This window comes from Psittacula echo (genome assembly GCF_963264785.1).
Source record: "Psittacula echo genome assembly, chromosome: 8".
In the NCBI taxonomy this organism is placed as follows: domain Eukaryota; kingdom Metazoa; phylum Chordata; class Aves; order Psittaciformes; family Psittacidae; genus Psittacula; species Psittacula echo.
This window is the reverse complement of record NC_137744.1, coordinates 2,618,237-2,635,099: the sequence shown is the minus strand read 5'-3', so window position 1 is coordinate 2,635,099 and position 16,863 is coordinate 2,618,237. Positions and strand designations below refer to the sequence as shown.

Sequence of the window (16,863 nt, the reverse complement as noted above, 5' to 3'; positions counted from 1 at the left end):
CTTCCCAGCACTGCAGTGCTGGCACTGGCAGTGCTGGGAAGGTCTGGGCTTGTGCTCTACTCCAAATTCCAGGGGCTACCTTGGCCAGCTTGTCTCCATGAGAAGTTACCTACGACCTGGCTGCACAAGACAACTGAGAGCTCTGATTTTCAACTAGCCATGGTGTGGTTTTCCATCCTTAGGGGATCACACCCTTGTCCTTACTCTCAGCCCGAGTTTGCTGTGGTCACAGAGAGCGAGCACAACCCGAGAAGGTTTCGAGACTCACTTCCCAGAAACCTCCAGAGCTCTTTGGAGAGTTCAAAGCAACCCACCCAATAAGGAGCATTTTTCAGAGTGGGTCTGCTCATGCTCTGCATCTGCTGCACCCTGGAGGCAGCTTTCTTCCTGCCACTCTGGCAAGTGTTAGTGGAAACCAGAGTGTGGCCTCTTTGGGAATTGGAATGCTTCCCCTCCAGGCAAGGTTCCACTCTCCCCAAAACCACAGCACGAGCTGATGACTACTTTTGCAATAGCAGGAACTGGGACAGGACCATCACTTCCCCCAGCACATCCCGCTGCAGAAAATGCACAACAGGAATTAAAAAGCCAGCACTGATGGACAGCAGGTGATGGAGCAAAGGGGTGATGGGCTGGGAGCAGCTCAAAGGTTCCCCCCTGCAGAGGTGCTCAGCAGAGGCTGCTGGTGTCACAGGAGGCAGCCTGCAAGAGGCCTGTAGTGCACACCAAGGAACTTGCTGTTGAGGCAGGAATTGACGGTTGCTGCCGGCATTGCTGGCAGGTGCTCTGCTGCTTGCCCCATGTTCCTGCTCTGAGAAGCACCGCTGCTGCCATGGGTGTGAGAATGACGTGTCAGCTGAGTGGCTGGGGCCTTGCGGCTGTCGGCCACCAGGATAGTGTCTGTTATTGTTCCTGTCACTGCAGCCCTGCTTTGTGCTGGCTCCTGCTGAGCTGCAGGCTGCTGGCAGGGCCCCTGGCTCACCGTCACAGGAGGCAGCCTGCAGCACCTGCTGACAGTTCTCTTTGAGTGAGGTGGCGGCCGGGGTACCACTGCCAACAGACGGAGTACCTGCTCCTGCATTGTCACGCTGCTGCGGGGCAGCACCACTCTGTGTCCCACTTCCAGAGACAGTGATTCCACTGCTGCCTTGGACAGCCTGTTCCAATGCCTGACTACACCTGAACTGAATAAATGATTCCTAAACTCCAGTCTAGACCTCCCTCGGCTCAGCTTGAGGCCATTTCTTCTTGTCCTATACCTTGTTCCTTAGGAGAGGAAACCAGGCACCTCCTGTCTCCAGCCTCTTGTCAGGTAGCTGTAGAGGGCCATAAGGTCCCCCTAAGCCTTCTGTTCTCCAGACTAAACCCCACCTGACCTGGTCCCTCAGCCGTTCCTCATCACACCTGTGCTCCAGGCCCTTCTCCAGCTCCATTGCCCTTCTCTGGCCCCACTGCAGCACCTCAATGACTCATCTGTAGTTGGAGCCCAGGTCTGAGCACAGGATTCAAGGGGCGGCCACACCAGTGCCCAGTACAGGGGGACAATCAATGCCCTGGTTCTGCTGGCCACACCAGTGTTGATACAGACCAGGATGCTCCCAACCAAGTTCAGGACCCAGCACTTTGCCTTGTTGAACCTCATACCACTGGCCACAGCCCATTGATGCAGCCTGTCCAGATCCCTCTGCAGAGCTTCCTGCCCTACAGCAGATCAACACTCCCGCCCAACTTGGTGTCCTCCACAAACTTACTGAGGGTGCACTTGATCCCCTCATCCAGATCATCAGTGATCTGGTTCTGTGTTTCTATGATTCCTATGATGATATTAAGCAACACTGATCCCAATACCAAGCCTTAGGGGACACCAGTAGTGATGAGTCGCCAACTAGATGTGATAAAATTCACCGCTGCTCTTGGGGCTCAGCCATCCAGCCACTGTCCAACCGAGAAAAGAATAAACCTCTCCTGGTCACGAGATGGCTGTATGGCCAAAAGCACCACAACAGAGGAACAACCTGCTCCCGCACCAAGGAAGAGGAAAACTGCTAGTGCAGCCAAGAACCAGTGGCAGTGGATAGCAGTAGGAGATTCTACTTTGAAAGGCACAAGAACTGCAACAGCTTGCCCACAGAACTGGTAAATGTTTTGTCCCTTCCTGTGGAAGAGACCAGGTTTGGAAGGGACCTTAAAGCTCCTGCAGCTCCAACCCCCTGGCAATGGGCAGGGACACCTTCCACTAGAGCAGCTTGCTCCAAGCCCCTGTGTCCAACCTGGCCTTGAACACTGCCAGGGATGGGGCAGCCACAGCTTCTCTGGGCACCCTGTGCCAGCGCCTCAGCACCCTCACAGGAAAGCGCTTCTGCCTAATGTCTTCATGTGAGTCTCCCTCAAAAGCCCCTCTGCGTGGATTCAGCTGAGATAACACCCGAGGTCCCTCCATAAACACCAGCTTTAATGGAACAGATATTCTGTAAATGGTCACCCTCTCCCAGTTAGACTCCACCTGAGCTCTGCGGCTTCATGAGAAATCGAGGTAGGCCTTGTGTTACTCAGCAGCTTTCAAAAAAGAGAGGAAGAGAGAAAGGGGGGTGGTGGGGCGGCAGAGAAACGGAGAGATCACCAGTCTGCCAATGGGGGTGTTTGGTGTGGAGAGAGTGCCCCAGGGGCTCGCACATGCCCCTGTTTATTGGCCCCGGTTCCTGCACTTCTGGAAGCTTCTCTCGCCCAGTTCCAGGAGTGACTGACACAGCAGTCAGTCAAGAGAAGCTGCTCCAGGCCCCTCCCCATGACTTCCCTTTCTGCCTTTGGGGACCTTCTGTCGATGCATTCTGTCTCTGCCTTCACAGCCACAGAGCCCGAGCGAGGAAATAGCCGGGCATATGAGGGCAGGGAGGGAAGCGAAGGCCATGCGCGAGCTCACGCTACAGCTTCCCAGACGCAGTCTTTAGAGCTGGTTTCCAGGATGCAGGGGTGTCGGTGGGCACTGCACCGGGGCAGCAGCGACAGCGGTCCGGCCCGGCCCTTCCCGAATCTCCACGCTCATTCCGGGGCCTCGGTGGTGGCCAGGCCCCCTTCCCCTTCCCGTTGACACCAGCCTGGGTCCATGGCACGGGCAGCGGAGACTGGCGGCTGTGGCAGCACCACCGTTACTGAGATCGGTGCTGCCGAGCCAGAGAACTCCAGCCTGACGCTGAATCTGCGCAAGCGGAAGCTGGGCAAGAAGGTGGAGTGGTCAAGTGACACCGTGGACAACGAGCACCTGTGCCGCTGTTCCTCCAAGTGCTGCTGTGTGGGGGTTGGAATGTATTGAGACTGCCAGAGACCAGGCAGAAGGGGATGTAGAGTGCTTGAAAGCGCTCGCCATGCCTGTCCTTTTACAAGCAAATGGGGCAGCGGAATGGGAAGGATTCCAATGGAGCCTGATTAAGGAGATTCGACGTGGTGTAAAGGAGTCTGGGCTCCACTCACCATAAATGAAAGGTCTCATTCAGTCAGTTTTTAATACCATCTTGATGCTTCCCAATGCCTGATGCACTTTGGCGCAGATAATATTAACCCCGACTCAACATATGATGTAGCAGCAGGCTTGGAGGGATACCTGTGAGCGTGTTGCCACAGAAGATGTGGGGCGCCAGCAGGGGGATCCCCGATAAGGTATCGGGCCCAATGTTCTACTGGGTGAGGGACCCTTTCGTGAGCATAATGTACAGTTGTGGATTGTTAGAGAGGCTCTGGTCCACGGACAGAATGAAGCGTTGAAAGCCATGTTTAGCCTTCCTGAGGGACATGGGGGTGATTCAAAGTCCTTCGCCACTATAAAACAAGAAGCTACCAAACCATATATGAGGTTTATTGACCGGCTAAATGATGTGTTAGAGTGACAGACTGAACACCCTGAAGCCCGTCAAGTTCTTTTAAAGAAACTTGTGGTAGCCAACACTAATGTCGATTGCAAAAAGATCCTTGATTCGCTACCAGCGGCTAATCCTGATGCAAATATCCCCCAGGTGGTGGAGGCTTGTAATGTAGTGGGAACCCAGACGTGGCAAATGCAAACTGTGACCCAAGCCTTTGCTGCTTGTCAAGTACAGGGGGCTTGTTCTTCCTGCAGCCAGATGGGCCATATGAGATGGGACTGCCCAAAGGGCCCCCGAATATCCCCAAGGCGCGGAAAAGGCAGGCACTATGCCAATCACTGCAGGTCAAGGTACGACAAGGAGGGGAAATTCCTACCAGAATCCCTGGTGTAGGGAAACTTGACACCGAAGCACCAAGGGGAAGGGCGCGAGGATACCAAGTGTTCCCCAGGGCCCCCAGGGCGCGTGGATAGGGGTGACAGCAACCAACTCAGGGCAGCCAGCCGAAGCAGTGCCAGGTTGGACTTGGCCCCTCCCAGTCTACACACTTAGTAGATTCAAAGCCTGTAGCTATACCCACTGGAGTACAAGGGCCCCTGTCGGAAGGACAAGCCCCGCTCCTGGGACGCTCCTCCACCACCCTTATGGGCCTGTTCGTGCTGCCAGGGGTAATTGATGCGGACTATAAAGGGGAAATAAAAATTACGGTGTGGACCCCTCAACCCCTGTGTTTTATACCAGTGGGATCCCAAATCGCCCAGCTCATCCCGTTTTTTGCGATGCAGGATGAGAATCAAAAAACTTTGACTGATTCCCAAAGACTAGAGAAAGGTTTCGGCTCCACCGGGGTCCCAATGGTTTATTGGACTGAGGACTTAAAACCAAAAAGACCAATGTTCAGCTGTAAGGTCTGTAATTCCGTCAATCAGGAAATAACTGTCAATGGTCTGATAGATACAGGCGCGGATGTTACCATCATTGCGGTCCAAGATTGGCCTCTGCATTGGGATTCGGAGCCGGCCCAGACCTCGGTGACTGGGATAGGCGGCCACATAAGTCCCTACCAGAGCAAATCTCTGATACTAATTGTAGGTCCTGAGAACCGAGCGGCAACGCTTAAGCCTCTGCTCCTCCCAATTCCGGTGACACTGTGGGGACGAGAGGCACTATCCCAATGGAACGTGCGGCTACAAAATTTTATCTAGGAGCCACTGATGAGCAGCTTACCCTAAAACTGACATGGCTTACGGCTACACCTGTCTGGGTTGATCAGTGGCCTCTGACTGCAGAAAAGCTGTGACATCTCAACGATCCTGTGAATGAGCAACTGCGGATGGGACATACAGTTCCAACTCAAAGCCCTTGGAACACACCGATCTTTGCTATCCAGAAAAAGTCAGGAAAGTGGAGGCTTTTGCAGGACCTCTGGGCAGTAAATGCTGTTCTGGAAGACATGGGCCCTTTGCAGCAAGCCTGCCCTCACCCACTGCTATTCCTCAGGACTGGCCGCTCATTGTTATAGATTTAAAAGATTGGTTTTTTACAATTCCACTGCACCCTGACGATGCTCCGCTTTTTGCCTTTTCTGTCCTGTCAATAAATACGGCTGAGCCTAGCAAAACTGTATCACTGGACAGTTCTACACCAGGGAATGAAAAACAGCCTAGTAAGGCTGTTATATATATAAATATACTTCGAGAGCTCTGCAATCTTCAGCTCTGGAGTGGAGAAGCAGGTGGGGCAGCCACAGCTCCAGTGTTGAGAAAGCATGGAGGAAAATCACAGGTCTTCGATAAGCAAAGCTCCCCGAGTCTGTGTCTCCCCAGTGGTGCCACATTTCTGTGCATTTGAGACCAAAGCGCTGTTAAATCCTGCTGGGTTGAGACCTGCCCTCCAGGAATGGATGACCAGGACAGGGTGCTCTGTGTGGCTTCACATCTTAATGCTTGGAAGGTTTTGCCCTTGAATTGAGGAGTCGTTACAGATCTCCCTCTGAGAAATGGTCCCATGATCTCCAGGCAAAGATTAACCCTGGTTGGATTCTCTTCCGTGCTGGTGGTGTCCTTCAGCGGCAGCAGAGATCCTCCTCGTCCTCCTCCTCAGTGTTTTGGTGCTCTTCTAGAACTGACCTAATCCCTGGTTTCCTCCAGTTCCTGTGCCTCTACCCAAGGTCACTTTCCCTCTGTCCTATAGCTCTGTAGTTCTGGCCAGGAATGGGGAATTCAAAGTGGGGAGGCCAGAGAGAGGCCAAGACCTGCAGCAGATGAGGCTTTGGCAGCACGTTGCAGTCCCTTCTGGAATTGCTTTGCCTGGTAAATCCTGGGCGTTCATTTGTTTCCCAGGACTGTTTTCTGCTGTGATTTATGGGAGTCACAAAGCAGGAGACACCCTGTGTCTGTTGCTGCTGCATTGGATGGGCTGAGGTTGGTGAGAGAGCTCCCTGAGCCCCTGACAGTTCATTGCTGTCGGTGAGTGATGGGCAGGAGCTGGGGGCAAGCAGGGCTCACGTGCAGCACCAGCTTCCCTCCTGCTCCTCTCCTGCCCTTATCCCAGAAAGGGGGGGAGGCCAACAAGAGAGAAGAGCCTGAAAATGGGCCTCCCAGCTCTCATCAGCCTTTCCTTTGATCCCACCCACTTCTCCCCTCCTCAGTGCACGAGCTCTCTCTCACCTCTTGTGTCCATCAGTGGTGATTGTGGGGATGAGTCCAGCTTTCCCAGAGTGCTGCCAGTGCCTGGCATGGGGATGTGGGGCTGGGGCTAGGCTGGGCAGCAGCAGCAACCCCCGTGTGTGTGTGTCCCTGTGTGTGTGTCACCCCCTGTGTGTCACCAGTGTCACCAGTTCTGTCCCATCTCTCCCAGCAGCTCAGGATGTGGCGTCAGAGGCTGGTGGGGCTTCTCCGGCTGTGTGGCAGCTCCAGCCCTGCCTTGCTGCGGCCGCCCGGTGACACCAGGCCCGTCCTCGCTGCTGCCACTCGCTGCCACCACACGGTGCCGGAGTCCCTCAAGTGTGCCTGGCAGTTACACCACGACCACCTCGGTACGTGCTGGCTCCCGTGTCCCTGCTCCCAGCCAGTCCCTGGGAGTGATTTCAGTTACCTGTGTTCTTCTGAAATGGGCTGTGCTAGAGGGGTGCACGCTGGTCTCTGTGTTCCATGTTCCTTCTGGGAATTCCCAAAGGCAGGACTGACTTTTGTCCTGGGTTTGGAGGTGACTTGGCAACCGAGGCACAGATTTCCCCGGGACCTGTTTGGTCTGGTCCAGCCTCTGTCTGCTGAGGCCAGTTAGATGTTGGTACTTGGGTCACTCAGAAGCAAGGGGAATTGTTTGTTCTTTTATCCCACACAGTGGCCCCAAGAAAGGATATTGTTGCTTTCCCACTGCAAAGTGACCTTGGATACTTGGATTCAGAGCTGAGTGGGACTCGAGCAGGAAGCGCTCTCCTCTTTTCCCTGCTGGCTCCCCCTTCTGAAGGGCTTTGAGCATTCCCAAGCTGTCCTGGAATGGAACAAGGAGGAGAGGCTTTAACACTAAATGGATATCAAGGCCTTGCCTCAAGGTCTTGGTGGGGTTTGTAGCCTTTGTGTAGCTTGGATGTTGGGGTGATTATTTGTTTGACTCTTACCTGTATTACTGTACTGGGATCTGCAGCTAGGTTATGTACAGCTCTGAATTTACTACTTGAAGAGAAATGAAAGAGGTAATTACGTGAGCAGCATGTTAGCTCTACTCCTTCCTGCTGCAGGGTGAGCTAGGTAAGAAGGGAGCCCATGGTGAGCTCAGTGACAGCCAGGCCTTCCATGAAGACACTGCGTAGTGTGACAAACCAGCTGTGCATCCCCTGTCAGTCAGTGGGATCCTAACCTGTGGGCTCAGTTCTGGGTGATGGTTCCGCCTGTTGGCACCAGTGCAGCTCTGAGCCCGGCCTCCTCTGCAGAGCTCAGGTACGCCAACACACTGATGCGGTTGGACTTTGTGTGGCTGCGGGACCACTGCTGCTCCGGCTCCTGCTACAATGCCAAGACCAACCAGCGCAGCCTGGACACAGCCAGCGTGGACCTGGCCATCAAACCTAAGGCTGTGCGAGTGGATGAGACCACGCTCTTCCTCACCTGTAGGTAGCAAAGCGCCTGCTCCATGGGTTCTGGGCCACCAGCCCTGCTTGGAGGGAGCCTCGGTGATGGATCCTGGTCTTAGGTGTGCTGGGAGAGGACAGCCTTGTCTCTAAATCAGTAGCTGTTTTGGGAAGAGATCTGGCCCTAAGCAGATTTTAAACAGTTGGGGTTGCTGTAACATGTCTCGGTCTTAAATGTGTGGCTGTGTTTTCCTCCCCCTCCTCGCCAGCCGTTTTTGGGTAGAGATGTGAGTATCTTCAGTGTCTGGTGTTTCACTGGTTGGTTTGAACCCAGCAGCAATGCAGGGAGTGAGCAGACTGGTCAAGAAACGGTTGGGTTCCTTTTTCCTGCTGTTTGAGCGGGTATCCCTGGTCAGAACTCACGTTTTCTGTCCGTCCTTCTCAGTTGCTCTCTCCCTTCTGTTGTAACTTACCCTTAGTTATGGGCTGGTCTTCAGTGCTCAACTTCCTCATGGAGTTCTGTCAGCAAAGCCCAGAACCACTGAAGTTGAGGCCCTTGGCTCTGAATTTGGCTCCTTGCAGCAACAGTGATGCTTTCAGGACTTGTAGCCTGAACCAGACATTAGTGTGGGTGGCATCAGGGTGCAAAGAGTCTGTCACCAGACAAATTAACAGGGTGAGGACTGTCTGAGGCTGGTGGGTGTGCTGATCATGACCTGGGGCTGTGGCATGCACTGGTGGTGACTGTGACTCTGGTCCCTCGCCTCAGGGCCGGATGGGCACGTGACGCGCTATGGGCTGGAGTGGCTGGTGAAGAACAGCTACGAGGGGCAGAAGCAGCAGGTGATGCAGCCCCGCATCCTCTGGAATGCTGAAATCTACCGGCAGGCCCAGGTGCCCTCCGTGGACCGCCGGAGCTTCCTGGAGACAGATGCGGGGCCGAAGGAATTCCTGCAGAACTTCCTGCTTTATGGCATCGCTTTTGTGGAGAATGTTGCGCCCACCAAAGAGGACACAGAAATCGTGGCAGAAAGGATCAGCTTGATCAGGTAACAGGGGCTGCCCTGGGAATGCCAGTGACAGCTTTGTCAGGAGCTGTGAAGGGCAGACTGCTCAGCTGGTTGGGAAGGTGCTGCTGCCTTGTCCTGTGTGTCGTGCAGTGTGGCCTGGTTTGCAAAGCAAACATCTGCGTCTTCCACAGCCTTGGCCACTGTGCTGGAACCGAGCTGGAGTGTTGCACTGTGGGATCTGCCTCTTCCTGGGTGAGGGCTGGATCATGAGGCTGTGCAGCTGCCTCGGGAGCGTGTGGTGACTTTTGTGACAGTGGGGCTGTGCACAGAGAGGAGGAACTGGAGGAAGTGGCCTGTTTGGGAAGAGCAGAGCTTTGCCCAGAGAAGCATTTCCTGTTATGACTTGGAAGGTCAGGAGGGCAGCCGTGGCCCTGGGAGCCAGGGAGATCAGAACCAGTTTGTAGCTCTCACTGAAGAAAAACAGTGAGAAATGTTTCTGCTGTGTTTAAAACAGCCCAACAGCATGGCAGGACAGGGTTTGTGTTTCAACTCTTGTCCAAGCTGCAGAAACACTTTGACTTGCCTTACGCCGCTGGGAGAGGAGGGATTGCTTCTAATGAGTAGAAATAAATAGAAATGAGGGGTTCCAAGGAATATGCAGGCAGCTTTTTGCTCCAGGTACCCTCCCCCTTAGCCCCTGAGCACAGTTTGTCCCTCTGTCTGTCTCCTTCTGTGCATGTTGTAGGGGGGAAGGTGGCAGAAAACACAAGATCCTGAGAACAGAAGCAGGCTTGGTGGTGGGTGGGTGCAGGCAGGGGCTGGCTGTGCCCTGGCAGCTCCTCGTGCCGCTCAGGGGCTTCCTTGGTTTGACAGTTCCCATCAGTCTTTTGGGGAGGAGAGTGAGAAGTTGAACACTGGAGGAGGCACAAGAAGCACCAGCTCTTGGCAGTGTGAATGTTGTTGTTCTGCTTTAATTTCCTCTGTGCAGAGGCTGGAGGGGAGTGACCTCAAAGCAGGAGGGGATCTGCTTTCCCACCCGCTGCTCCCTCAGCCCATGCTGTAACTGCCTGTCCCTTTTGCAGGGAGACCATTTATGGTAGGATGTGGTACTTCACCTCGGACTTCTCCCGGGGAGACACTGCCTACACCAAGCTGGCTCTGGATCGTCACACAGACACAACCTACTTCCAGGAGCCCTGTGGGTGAGTGCTTCTGCTGGGGCTGTGCTGTCTCCAGTGCTGATGCTGGGATGTACTTTGATTCAGAGACAACTCCAGGAACAAACTTGCCAACAAAGTTTTCAAGTTGACAAGCAGGTGTGTGATGTACTCTAGGTTACCCTGCTCTTGCAGGGGGCTTGGACTAGATGATCTTTTGAGGTCCCTTCCAACCCTCGGGATTCTGGGATTCTGTGATTCTTTATTGTGGCGCCGGCAGACACGGGGGATAGCTCCCCCTAACGCGTGTCCCCGTATTGCTGCACAAGCCGTCCTTATACAGCCACTGGGCATACATACATATTCATGAGGCTACGGATGGATTACATCGTTTTCTAAAAAGTTCCCCACATGCATACAAAAATGTGGTGGTGGTCTCTGAGGGTCGTTTATTTCTTCCAAGAATCTTCATCACTTCTGGCAGCCTTTGAAGCACCCAGTAGATGTTTATACCAGCTTAATTGGTTTGTTAGCACCAGAGACACAATAGTCCTCCTATCCTCCTACTTACCACTTAGTTTAACTGCAGCCCATCCTGGACACCTGCCATTCCCAGATACTCCTTATCCTTGTGTCCTGTTCTTCTAGCCTGTTTTTCTTACACTCATTTTGTACTAAGGTCATAGGGCCTAAAACTACGTCAACTACAGCGGTTTATCTTACACAAGAATTCTCAGTATGTTCTCTAGCTGTACGCTATTTTTTTTCTGTGTGTCATGCACCTCAGTAATTTTCCATTGCTACTGTTACAAAGCCGTCAAACTTAACATTACTTAAAACTGATTCTAAACGTTTATATGTTTCATTTTGTAATTTTGTGCCCCCCTTGTCTCAACTTGCACTGGTCGCTCAGCAATTCCAGGTCGTGTCTGATCCCTGTGCAGTGGCGGAAGTCTGTAGGTCACTTTTCCCTATGCTTGGAACTTCTGGGGCTTCCAGAATGCAGGCAGTGAAGGACTTGGCTGTTAGATAGTGACTGCAGCTTGGTATTGCTGTGGTTCAAGTAGCCCTTGTAGTCACAAAGGCGGCTGAATGCTGTGGTCGTTCCTGTGCTACCCTGAAGCTTCTCTCACAGTCTCTTCTCAGAGCCTCTGAGGTGCCACACAGCATTTGTGGGGGTGAGCAGCTGGGTTGAGGTGTCTTTTGGGTACATGTGGCAAAGCAGAGCTTCCCCTGCAGCAAGCGCCCCTCATGAGCTGTTGAACAAAGCTGCTGCTGGACAGGTTTGCTTTGCCTTACCCCTGCTGATTGGGGCGAACCCTCCTCACCCTCATCGGGCCAGCTGTGCGGGCTGAGGAGCTTCGGGAGAGGAGGGAGAGCAGCTCCCCTTGGCACAGCGTGGAGAGGTACCTCAGAGGCCCTGCTCACCTTGCTCTGCACCAGTTCACACAGGTTGGGGGCTGCATTTTGGCAGGGTTGCAGCCCTGCAGGTGGGCAGAAGCCAGGCTCCCCCAGCTCACACCCTTCTGTGCTTTAAAAAGCGTTTTGTAGCTGCAGCATTGGTTCACAAATGCTGTTCTGCAAACTGCTCTTCTGGTACAGCCTTTGGGTGCGAGTTTGATACGCAGCTGGAGGCGGAAAGGCAGCAGATCAGGGGGAAGTGCAAGAGACTTCAGGCTTAATTTCTAGCCTGAGTAGTGTTTTTGTCTGCTTTTATCTGAGTCAAGAGGGGAAATAGCCTGGGGGAGATGTGTGGAGGTAATGTGATCTCCTGCAAATGAGGCTGCAAAGAGAAGTCACCCAATCCACACCTCCTGCCCCGGGGCAGGATCAGCTCTTCCCAAGTGAGGCTGTAACTTGCTAAACACCCGAATGGGAAAGGTCTGCAGTGCAGAGCTGGGAAAGCAGAGGGGGACTAAGGGGGGAGATGTGTTGACTGCAGGTGGATCTCAGAGCAGCCTGAGCCCTGTCTGTGCCCTGCCGGGCAGGAAGCTTTTGGGAAGCAGCTCGATGTCAGGAGCAAAGTCAGGGGATTTGATTGTGCTCTGTGCAGCTGAAGTACACAGAGCACAGGTGCTGCCCCACACTGCATGTGGTTGGCTTCTCTGTTTCCAGTTAACAGCTGAGTGCAGAACCCATGGTTTGCAGAGACCTGCCTGGTGTGACCTGCTTGGCTGACTTGGTTTAGGAGCTCACAAAATCTCCCCCAACATCAAATAAGACCAGCACTTCAGCCTTCAAAAGGGCTTTGATGTGACTGCTCGGTGCCAGAACTATAGAGCTCATTAGCTCTTTTTGTATCTTTCCTTTCCACTTGGAAGGGTTCCTTTCAGGTAGGGAACCTTCCATCTGCAGCCAGCTGAAGTGCCTCAAGCAAGGGCAACATGGGCTTAATTAGTAGAGCTAACCATTGATGCTTGTAGTTCTGCAAAGCCAGAGTTGTGCAGGAAGAACATGAATTTTTGGCTTTCCTGATCCCCCATCTCTGCCAGAAATCCTTTCTTCCCAGCCTCTTCCAGACTTGCTGCCAAAACGCTTGAGTCTTTGACCTGCTTCTGAGTGAAATGAGGTGTTTTTCAAGAAAGATGGGTTCATTTCAATGTCTGCTTCCTCCCCACTGCTTTGGCTGAGACCTGACAAGTCTCAGGTTAAGTTATTACAAAGGGTAGAGGATAGAAAATCCCCAAGCTATGGGAAAGACTGCAACTTATTATCCAGCTCCTCAGGTACCAAAGAGCCTGCCCAGAGAAGAGGCTTCTTCAGAGCCCTGAGCTGCAGGAGGAGGTTGTTGCCTTTGAGGCACAGAGTGGCCTTTGCTCCAGTGCTCCTGCACTGACTTTGTAAAGGGTGAATAGAGCACCCAGGTGAAAAGGTGTTGGTGAGTGTGGAGCTGGGAGGTGCTGCCCCATCCCCTGCTGTGGGACTGGGTTCAGAGGCCCTGAAGGGAGAGCAGAAGGTAAAGGCTTTCCCAGAAGGTAACAGTTCATTTTCTAACAAGGGGAGGTGGCTGGAGGCAGCTCCTGGGTGTTTGCTCCTAACAGCGCAATGCCCACCTTGCTTGGACAGAGGAAGAGGGAAGCTTCGGAGAAGTAATGGAAGGACAGAAGCTGAGTTGGACGGTTTCCCACTAGGGAGGGATGTGCCTGTAGGTAAGATGCTCGCTGGGGACTCCTCCAGGCTTTCCAAAGGGTCTTTAATGTGTTGCCCTGTGGGAGACCATAATGTTTGTGCCTTTGAATGAGAGTCACCCTGGACACCCTCGTACTTCCTGACAACTCCAAAAGTACAACCAGCATTTCTTCACTGTCCTCTTGTTCTGAGTTGGTGTAGATTAGGCCTTAAGAACCGGCAGGCACAGCTGTTAATTGCTGGTCTGTCTCCATTCCCTGGCAGGCCTCAGTGAAACCAGAAGGGTGGCTGCATCCACCTACACCTGATGGGGAGCACTTTGGCCACGGGACAGGCAGCCAAGGGGTCTTCTTGCTCTGGTTTCTCTTGCTCATGCAGCATCCAAGTGTTCCACTGCCTGAAGCACGAGGGCACGGGTGGGCGGACGCTGCTGGTGGATGGTTTCTATGCGGCAGAGTGGGTTCTCCAGCGTGCCCCAGACCAATTTGAGCTGCTCACCAAGGTCCCGCTGAAGCACGAGCATGTCGAGAGTGTGGGAGACTGCCACAACCACATGATTGGAATTGGGCCAGTTCTCAGTGTCTGCCCCTGGAACAATGAGCTTTATCTCATCAGGTAACACCCATGTGAAGCCTCTTGCTAATGGGGAGGCAAGGGGATTGTGGTAGACAGGGGAGGGGTTTCAAGAGGTATCCTAAACTGACACCTTCTAATGGAAGGTGCCCCTGCCCAGGACAGGGGTTGGAACTGGATGAGATTTAAGGTGCTTTCCAACCCAAACCAGCCTGTGGTTCTATGAAAAACCAATCTATACCTGAGGGGCAGGGGTGAAGCCGCAGGGACAGCCCATGTTTCCTCCTGGGCTGTACACGGCTGCTTTAGAGAATGTGTCAGAACCACCCAGACAAGGATGGGTGTCAGTGCTGAGCTCTGGCTTTTCACTCCTCTCATCCTCACTTCAGCTCCATGCCCCCATCTCTTTTCATTTGAGAGGCAGTAGGATTCAGCCCTTCTTTGAAAAAGCCTCTAGGAATCAGCCTGGCATACAGGGAGAGTGTGGACTGCACCACTTCCAAAGGAAATTTGGGCTGCTTTCTGGAACGCCAGCCTGGCTGAGTGCAGGAGCCTGTTCAGCACTGCTTTGCACTCTTATTCTGACAGCCTGTGGCCTCGCCCTGTGCTGCGGCACATCCTTCCATAGGACACCAGCAAGAACAGTTTTACACTTGATAGTAAACTCCTTGCTCCCAGTGCTGGGTATTCTCCTGCCAGTCCTGCACTTGCAGTGTAACCTCTCATGTCATCTCTCTGGCCTCCCTTAAATACTGCCTGGTCCCCCAGGCTCCTGCGGTTCCCTGTGCGAATACCTGGCTGTGCTCGTGGAGCCATATGGGCTGTCTCTGTCCTCTTCTTTGCTTGTAGATACAACAACTATGATCGTGCTGTCATCAACACGGTGACGTACGACGTTGTGCACCGCTGGTACGCTGCTCACCGCACCCTCACCACTGAGCTCCGGAGGCCAGAGAACGAGCTCTGGGTCAAACTGAAGCCAGGCAAGGTAGGGCTTGGAGCTGGGAGACTCGCCTGGGTTTTGTGCAGGGAGGGAAGCATGGTCCTTTGGATGTGCTTGCTGCCACTAAGGTGACTGCTTCAGGCAAGCTCCACATACTGCAGCTTTCTTTGCAACTCTTCTAAGGTGATCTGTATTACAGTGCTGGCGTCTGTTGCAGGGGGATGTGTTCCTCCTGTTCTAAACGAATATGAGCTTCCAGGTAAGGTGGAAATGTTTAGTTCAAACCCTGCCTCAGGGCAAAGTTGGGCCCAGCTAGAGGAGAGGAGAAAGATCTTCTCAGTCACTGCAGTGAGGATCCTCAGAAGCAGAGGGGCTGGGAACACCTGGTGTTCAACCTCAGACTTCTTCCAGAAGAAACTTCCAGTGTGATGGAAATACAGAGGTGTAGGAAGCTGAATTTACTTCAGCTCTGAGGTTATCTTTGAACCCTCACATTGGCAGTGAGTCACAGGAGAGCTGGGCAGTGTCCCAGAAGCAGCTAAGATGCCTTAGCACACCTTGGTATTGGAAGGAAAATGCTCTGCCCTGTGCTTTGAAAGGCTGATGCTGGGTTCAGCATTGGAAGAGCTTGAAGAGCTGGAGCCAAGGTTGTAGACCTGAAGGTGTTGCAGTGCATAGCTTCTTCATTCAGCTGTGTGTGCTTGAAGGGGTTTTATTCCTTCAGGCCTAGATTCAGCCTGAGCCCAGGGCCCCAGAAATGAGAGGATCCAGCAGGGAAACGGATGATCTTAGAACCGCCCCCCCCTTCTGTTCCTGTTGATGCTGGGGGGAAGTGACACTCTAGAGGCAGGAGATGGCCCCTCTGTTGCTGATGAACTACTGCCCAGCCTCTCCAGTAGAAAAGCAAAGAAACAGCCCGTAATGTGACTGTGCTTTGCTAGCCCTTGTGTTTTAACTCCTGGTGAGCAGCAGAGCAGAACTGCTGCTTCAGGTAGAGAGCTGTGCTAGATCCCATGAAACATCTGGCTGTGGTCTTGTGCTGTGTGACAGTGATGAGCAGGAGTGGACATGCCCACCCTGGCAAACCCTCACCTGCTCTTCCAGTCTTGAGGGGCCTCCAGCTTTCAGACCTGTCCTGCCAGAGGGTGCTGGCCGTGGTGGCTGCCCTGCTGATGGCCTCCTCTCTGCTCCTGCAGGCCCTGTTCATAGACAACTGGCGTGTCCTGCACGGGCGGGAGGCGTTCACCGGGTACCGCCAGCTCTGCGGCTGCTACCTGACGAGGGACGATGTGCTCAACACCGTGCGCCTGCTGGGACTGCAGGCTTAGCCCGGCCACGTGCACGGGGCCCTGCTGGTGTCACCCCGGCGATGTTGCACATACCTCAAAGCCCTCCACCCTCTCTGAGCCATTCCCGGTGCCTGCTCAGGAGAGGGAGCAAGTGGAAGCCAAAGGAAGTTGTGGGAGCTCTGCGGGACCCTGTTCTGCCTTTGAGCACAGCCACCTCTTGCTGTCTGCACCCAGCCTGCTTGCTCCAGCCCCTCAGACTGTCTTGGCTCTGCCCAGGAAGGGCTAATCACTCCACGGGAAGTGCTCCTCCAACCAAGTGCCTTCAGGATCTGGACTCTGCATTTATCCCTGCTGTTCAGCCTACTGCCAGCTGGAGTTCCAGGTTTCTGGATTGTTTTCTTCAGCAGAGCAGAATGGAAATCTCTGGGGCTTTGTCTCACCCCAGGCTGGACTTCAGCCCTTCTAGAGAAAAGGAAAACCTGGCCCCTGTTTGATGTGAACATGCCACTACTCAAACTGAGGGGTGCTGGCAAATTTCAGTGGCTTCTTAAACATACCACATACCCCAAGAGCAGTGACTGATACAAGCCATGCTGCTGGAGAGGTGGCCTGCAAAGGGAGAACCCCCTCTTGGGAGGGTTTTTCTGAAGAGCTTTAGGTTAGAAGGAACAGGGGAAGTAGCAAGAGCTGCATGTTGGGAAGGAGAGCTGTGTTAGATGAGGGATGTAGGTCTCGTGTTTCCTTGACTTCCAGTAACGCCGTATGTGTGTTCTTGTGCTTGAATTGAGGGCGAAGGCTCAGCAGCCACAGGATTTGCTGTCAGATCTCCCCCT

General features: G+C 53.6%; 1 protein-coding gene across 1 annotated transcript; it reads left to right on the top strand.

Moving 5' to 3' along the window:
• Positions 1-3,103: 3,103 nt before the first annotated feature.
• Positions 3,104-16,069, top strand: LOC308224705 (trimethyllysine dioxygenase, mitochondrial-like; the record flags this gene model as incomplete). The annotated part of the gene is made up of 10 exons (XM_080624878.1): positions 3,104-3,289; positions 4,112-4,207; positions 4,787-4,945; positions 6,717-6,894; positions 7,792-7,968; positions 8,699-8,978; positions 10,022-10,141; positions 13,604-13,840; positions 14,648-14,786; positions 15,938-16,069. 10 exons carry the CDS (start codon positions 3,104-3,106, stop codon positions 16,067-16,069), a joined length of 1,704 nt encoding a protein of 567 aa, XP_080481004.1.
• Between the last annotated feature and the right edge of the window lie 794 nt (positions 16,070-16,863).